Source organism: Chaetura pelagica, unplaced genomic scaffold (assembly GCF_000747805.2).
Source record: "Chaetura pelagica isolate M959 unplaced genomic scaffold, ChaPel_1.0 scaffold244, whole genome shotgun sequence".
NCBI lineage: Eukaryota > Metazoa > Chordata > Aves > Apodiformes > Apodidae > Chaetura > Chaetura pelagica.
In genome coordinates, this window is record NW_009953719.1 from 333,432 (window position 1) to 341,021 (window position 7,590).

Below are 7,590 nucleotides of genomic sequence, written 5' to 3' on the forward strand. Positions count from 1 at the left end.
ACTTTGATTATTTTGAATGTGTTTAAGTAAAAAACAAACAAATCTTAACAAAGTGCTCAAATAATGCAACCACAAGCTGAAGCTGCACAGAAGGAGCAATATGCTGATTTTGGAAGACAAATAAAAATAATTGGACTCAGAATCCAGGCCAGTAATTTCTGGGTTTTGAGTGTGTTTGAGATTCCAGCTTAAACTGATTTTTCTTCCCCAAAATCATATCCAGAAGGATATAAACTTCTGATTATGCTTGGTAATGTCTTTCTCTCATGTTCTCCTACCAGCTACTCCTGTGAAAAAGGAGTCCTTCTTTGGCTCCATGGAAACTGGAAATTATTACAAAGTTTATTCACGAGTATGACCCCAATAGCTGGTAGGAAATACACATGTAGGCTTAATTTTCAGTCCTTTCCAAGATGCAGTTTTTTTAAAAGGCCTTGCTGGAAATCATGAAGTTCCAGATCCCAACTTCAGATTAGGATCTTCTGAAGCAAGCCAAGACACTTCCCCATTAGCTACTATTACGATAACCTATTAATAATTATTTTCATCTGGAAAACATGTTTATTTGTTGGGTTTTTTTTAATGTTACATTCTACAAAGAAGATAGTTACTGGGATTAATGATTCCATGAGGAAAATATGTAATGCTTACTGAGCACAGAGCTTTCCTTCTCCAAAATAACTATTTATTTTTAATTTTATCCAGTGAACTTCTATGGTGTCAGGCATTTTGCATCATATTTATTTCATTATAGTAACCTAAACAGGTTGCATTAAGAAAACAGGGAACTTTGCAGCAGTAGCATTCAGAATTTTGAAGTGTTTATGAGTGGAGGGAGTAAAATAAAGATTTTTTTTTTTTTTTTTTAACCACGCAATCAGACAAGAGGGGCTGAGATTGGCTGGAGTTTTAAAACACATTTTTCTTTCAGAAATTACTTACTTGGGCTTACAAGCCAGACAGGCAGGTTTTCCCAGTAGCATTCTCAAACTAGGGTGAGGAATAGTAACTCTGGAGCCCAGCCAATTCCAATGTAAATCTGTTTTGTTCAGGAAAACGAGCCAAATTGCTTTTATACAACATCTCAATGTTTCGGGCGACTTGCGATATTCTCAGCTCCCATTCTGCATGTCAAGAAAATTGAGTGGGTATTTGTTGCTTTTTTTTTTAAATTCTGAACAACAGGCACAGGCAGAACAACAGGGGCAAGTACTTGCTGTTAGATACAAAACGAACACTGAAACACGGCTCGTTTTTTTGAGTTTTAGCCAATATGTGGTTGGTGTGTCTGCTCTGCCCAACAGGCAGGATCAGACCCCTGGAAGGGGGAAACACTGAAACTCGCTCACAGCCAGCCCAGAGCTATTTAATCCTTGAGATGAAAACGTGGACAATGGTCTCATGTTTGAAACAGCCATCAGACTGTCTTGCTAGATTTCATTTAAATCCCACAGAAGAAAATGTAAACTATTTATTAAGAAAGACAAATTCCTGCTTTCTTAGAAGGGAGAGAGTGGAGGCTCACCATGGGTTTGGCAAGGCTTTCAATGAAGATGGTTACAGCTGGGCAATAACTGATGCACAGGGAACTGGGCATGGGTTGAAGCAGTTCCTTTTAAATCACCTGAGGTGCACAAAGAGCGTCCACTCTGACCGTAACCGATGTGAACTTTTAATCACTGTTCACATAGTACTCCTGGCATCACATTATCACTGGTGGCAACTGAACTTATTCAAACTCAAATATTATACAGCAAACAAAGTTTCAGTTCTAGCAAAGTATCAAAGGAAGCAATGCCCTTTGAAGCAGCTACCTTATGCTTTAGGCTTTATACAAACTCAACAGAACAGCACCTCAGAAATCCTGTACCGAATGCAAACAATCCCCACCTTTGGAAAACAACCCCTGTTCGAGGAGTAAACAAAAGCATACATTAGTCACTCCCTCCAAAGATGGGCAGCCAACAGAGGTGATGAGATTTAACCTCGGAGGCTGACTAACAGCATGCAGTGTTCCCAAATCACTCCATGGCTTAAAGGATCCCAAGCCCCTGAATGTCACGCGACACGCAAGGTTCGTGCCCGTGCGCGACCGACCAACTGCGAGCAGCCGCTCACGGGAAGGGGTTCAGCAAAGCTCCCCGCCAGGCTTTTCCGTAGGAACAGGGACTGCTCTCTCTCAGCCGCCGGATTCTGACCTTGAAACTCACACAGCTCACTATTATGATTTCTAGCTTCATTACCATGGCCAGGAACTGAACTACAGGTTTGTTTTTATTAGCTTCTCTGCCACTTTGCCAGCTATTCATTTGAATCTTCTAAACAGTCATCTCTGAATCATAATGCAAATTCCATTTACTGAAAAGGTGGTACCTTTAATATAACAAATGAACATGTTTAATGACTGATACTTTTAGACATTACAGCATCTCTCATGTTTTCAATAAATGGATATAATTTTCTCTGCATTACCCTATTATTATTCTTTGCTAGCATTACAAAGCTACGTTCTCAGCTGCGGGTGTTTTCCACCAACTACATTTTAAAGACAGCCCAAACAACATGATTTAAAAGACATCTCCCTCTCTATCCTCAGCTAAAAATGCTGTAGGATACAGACAGATTGGGTTGGTATTTTATTCTCCAAATGTATTTACTGCTGGCATCTGTGTTTCCACAGGGCCATGTTCTTCCACAATTGCTGACTGTATTTATATTGGAAGAATATCTACAGATGCATTTCACTTCAAAGGCAAATAAAGGCTGCAGTGTATAATCAGGATAACTTCCTTGGTCTGAAGCCTGACCCATCTACCATTTGGAATAAAACATTTTCAGAGAGAGCAATCAGAAGTGGGTCACCTTTGTCGCTCTCCTAAAGCATGCTCATAACTCCCTTTGTGTCTGTAAGAACCACAGATGCAACCATGCATCAGGAGATGGCCCAGGTGCTCACACGGGGAGAAAGGGAGAGGAAAATAGTGAGTAGGGGCCAGTGAGCCTCGGGTATTTAACATGGTTGACAGAGACTCCAGTGTACAAATTGCTCAAAAGGGTAGTATACAGAAACCCAGCTACTTAAGTGCAGTAGACACTATAATTTTGATTTGTGAGTGTTACAACATTGACTTGTCCCTGAGTAACACTGCTGTGTTTGGAAAGGCCATCATGTTACATTCTGATTTCACTTAAAGATAACAACTGAAACCGAAGAAAAATACATACGTAAATATCATATAAAGTCACATGGCTGATGTGACAGTTTTTCAGTCTTGACCATAAAAGAGACAGGCTGACCTCTTCTCTGAACCTCTTCCGACCAGCAGCTCACTAGGTCCCCTTCTGTGGGTTTGACTAAACCCCTCTGACCCTCACAAAGGGACTCTACTTACAGCAACAAGGGCAGTAATGCAAGGGGAGTGCAGAAAATAGTATTGTAATAGAGATGTAGACATGATTGCTTGGAATTTATGGGTTCTAAAATTATGGACTGGCACCAAAGAGTGAAGTTGCAAAGGGTCCTTCTGTTGATTTTACAGGCTTTTGGATCAAGCTTTGTACACCTGCTCACTCACCTGCGACATGAGCCGCACGTGTCAGATACTATTTTCAGCTTCTTAACGAGATTTTTACATAGTTCTAGTCTAGGTCAACTTTGACTGTTTTTTGTTACTGACGCTCGTAAGGCCTTTTTATTTACTCTGTACAAGTAATTACTGGTTATCACAGAGATACAGCAAGTCAGATATTAAGCTCATCTGTTCTGTTCTATCCCGCACCTTGCAGGAGCACATTAAATAGTAGGACAACTGCATATTGTTGTACATCTATTTTAGAGAAAGGAAGGTCAGAAGAAGTGCCCATGCCCCTTTATCAGGTCATGATGAAGCCAGAAAAGTTTTAGATCTATGTGAGAATTACTTGTAATGTTATGTTGATTCATTCTGTTACCAAGACCAGCTTTTGCAGAGAGTGCTTGGGAGCTCCAGGACAGCCCTAAGTCTTTCCACAAGGTGAAAATTATAAACATAAATTAAAAATACAGTGTTTAAACTTAAAGATGGGGAATTTTGTGCTATTCTAAATTTGACAGGATGTCTTTCAGAGTCAAAATATGAATTGTTGTCTATTTTTTTCCTTTTTTTTTTCAAATGATATATCACTGTTTAAAAAATGAAGCACCATGGAGGAGAGGTTAAAACAAAGTGAGAAAACAAACACAGCTAATTCTGTGCTTCGGAAACTGGCCTACACCAGATCTTGCAGCATTCCCTGGTGCAGAAAACTTGATAGATGCCGTCTTCAAATTCCCTCCAAATAACCAGAACTTGACATAACTGGTGAACATGCCCAAAGTGTAGCTGAGAACAAACACGTACCTCTTCCACTTCTTCCCACGAATCGGAGGTCGTTGAACCTCGCTACTTGGTTTTTCATGGCAGCCGTGGCATTTCTGAGTTCTGCAGAGTAGTTTTCATCATTTCCAGCCATCACCGTTACCAGGGTCCCATCCGGCACGTCTCCCAGGGCCACCACCTACGAAATCAAGGAGCAGAAGCCTCAGCTTCCTTACGCGACATTTTATTTGGGGCACAGAAGATCAACAAGCAACATGATAAAATTAGAAAAAAAAAAAAGCAACAGCAAAAATCTCTGTAGACTAAGAAGTTGTTTGGGGAAAACAGGAGTAGCTTCCATTCCTAGTTGGTGCAGAGCTACGGAAAAGTGTTTATATCGGTCCACCTCTGAAATGCACTGCATAACGTGCACTCCAACATGTACTTCTGCAACTGTCAACAGATAAATTCAAGTAACAGGAACTGATTCTGCTCTGATTTACATCAGCAACATCACTTTTAAGCCACAGCAAAGCTAGCACAATGATGGAAATGAAAAATTAAAGTGAAAACAAAACCAAGCCAATAGTCTCGGTGTCCCCCACATCTGCACCAGTTCCCTAACTTCTCCTTCCACCGCTCTCAACAGAACTGCCCCAGCATAAATTCAGAATAAACTCGTGGAAAAGCAACCCTCAATCAAATGTTTAATCACCACTTACTGAACAATTTATTTTTTTTCTTTAGAAGCATGAAAGCAAATAATTGACTTAAGACCTCACCCGCAACCTGGTGGATGGAAATCGTGATCTGAACTAATCTGCAATTGCTCAGACAAAGGCTTCTACCTTGTCTGAAACATCTGTGCTGTTGCCTTTTGGTGCCAGCATCTTTCAAACAAATATTTAGGGACACAGGATTAGCTGCATTTCTAATGCAATGCGCTGAGAGGCATATAGATTTCTAACCTTAAATATTCTGACTTGTATCTACAATGTTCACACTAGTTGAACTATGAAAAAATGAATTTTATCTTATCTTCCTGAACAAGGCTGAATTTTCAAAATAATTTTACTCTGCTGTAACTGAACAGATGTCTGATTTTCTCTAGATTAACTCTGGCAAAAGCAAGAGCTTTAATCAGGTCCTCTATTATACATTTTTTAAGATCCAATTGCTCTTCCCTCACTGAAGTGCACAGTAGCAACCTCAGGACTACTTCCAAAAACCACCCCCCCAAAAAAAAAAAAGAAAGAAAGAAAGAAAGAAAGAAAAAAGAGGAAAAAAAAGACATCTAGCTGTTTTTTATTTCCCCTTTTACGGATTGTAAGAGGAAGTAGTCCTGCATCATGTCCTCTGAGTTGCAGCTTGATATTTTTCCTTCCTCTTAGCATGCTCTAGCTTTTGTCCATACAGTTATAACTGGCTCAAACTTGTCACAGCCCAGTTTTATTTCTATTAGTTTTGAGTCACACTGTCCTTTCCAAACAGGTTGAGTGGCTTCTTTACTTGGTCAGTCTTTGATGCTTATTACCTAGCCATAGCTTCAGGTATTTCACAGCCTTTCTTTCTCCAGGAGGCTACGTTTCTCACTTCAGTGCTCTCCCACTTGTCAGCGATAACCCTTGTTGTCACTTCCACATGCAAAGTTAAATTCGCTGTGTCAAAATTCCCTCTTCACAACTCTGTTTCAACTTCCTCTTTCCCTGTCCTCTGCAGACCAGGCTTTTGGGTTTTTTGCCCTCCCCTGTGTGCTGAAATGTGTTTCTGTGGCCTGTGCTACTCTCAGCACTGCGCTTTTCCCATTTCCCTGATCTTGGAGTAAAACAGACCTGCTTGAAACATTGAAGCTAGTGAGTTTTCTCCTTGCACAGACAGCACTGTGTCCGGAGGCACCCTGGCTCTGAAGATCAGCAACTGTGAACCCAACGTGCCCACCCAAGTTCTTAAAAAGTTACCGTAAAACCTTAATGCATGCACATACATTAAAAGCACAAGAAAGGGGAAAATCAGGGCATTACCCTCACCTCCCCGCGATGCAAATGTTTGCATGCTCATTTAAGGCACTATCTGCTAGCATTTTGAGGGATGAAAAAATTTAGTGAATCCAGTTTCAGTTGCCTCTTAGAGGACAAACTGAAATGACAGATTTCAAACTACACTGAAGGTAAATTATCACATTCAGTGATAAGACACGTGAAGAAAGTATTAGAAACACGTATAAAAATTACACATCCCAGAAAAGAAACTAGAGTTAAAAGTCACAGAGAACAGAAACAGAAATATAAACATTTACATTAGCAAAAAGACTAAACAGATAAGTTGGGACTTGCTGACTGGAGCTATCTAGTACTTTGTTGTACTCTTCAGCTCTTAAAAACATCTATTTCCAGAGAAGCAAGAAGAGTATCAGAGTTGCAGTGCTGCCGGGTACCTGAATTACCTGCTTCTGCTGCACCAATCAAACAGAATTGGCCTTTTGAATTAAGATTTAGATTATTTCTTAACAGTGTTTGGACAGTGAAACTATATGGCACCTTATTAGAGCTATTATGTATTATTTTCTAAGCTTCTCAGAATCATTCTTTATTTTAGGAAAAAAATAATGCATGGAAGGGACCATTTTGGTTGGAAATAATACCCTAATGCTAAAGATCAAACATCAGGAGTGACATTTTCTAAGGAAACATGAAGAGAAAACTCTGCCTCTTTATTTTTATTGATGCAATCGTTGTTAACAAAAACTCAGTGCTTTTCTTGTCAGATGCAAGTAAGATATTGGCAGCATCAGAATGATCCGAATTTTCTGATCCAAATGATCTTAAAAATGCCGACTCTAAAAACTACCTTTGCAAATATCCAATATTTAGTAAAAAACGAATTAGATTGTTTTATACGTGGCAAACTTTTTCAGGACTCATTTCTCCAGTGGTCCACGGCAGGAGGTGGGAAGAGGAGCACCGAGTGCCCCGGGAAGCAGGTGCCTGCCAGCCCAACATTGCAGGAGCCCATTAGGAAACCTTCTCCCTGTGGTGTTTTGTTGGGTTTGTTTTTTTTTTTTTGGGGGGGGGGTTGTTGGCTGTTTTTTTGTTTGGTTGTTTTTTTTTGCTTGCGTGTTTCTAGGTTAAACTCCCTCAGTATTCCAAACGCTTGCTTTCCTCTGTTTGGAGAACCTGGCCTTTCTGTTTGCAGAAGCTGGGAGCCGGTTAAAGCGGAGGTGGCACTGGTCGGGGGGGGGAGGGACAGTAGAGGG

The 7,590-nt window shown here is 40.4% G+C and overlaps 1 protein-coding gene across 1 annotated transcript in view; it reads right to left on the minus strand.

Annotated features, from left to right (window-relative positions):
• The window catches only part of RUNX1 (runt-related transcription factor 1), a 102,881-nt gene that overhangs the window by 70,144 nt on the left and 25,147 nt on the right, over positions 1–7,590 (minus strand). Inside the window, exon 3 of the mRNA XM_010000432.1 lies at positions 4,380–4,536. Coding sequence (XP_009998734.1) covers positions 4,380–4,536 — 157 coding nt within the window. The remainder of the gene's footprint in view (positions 1–4,379; positions 4,537–7,590) is intronic.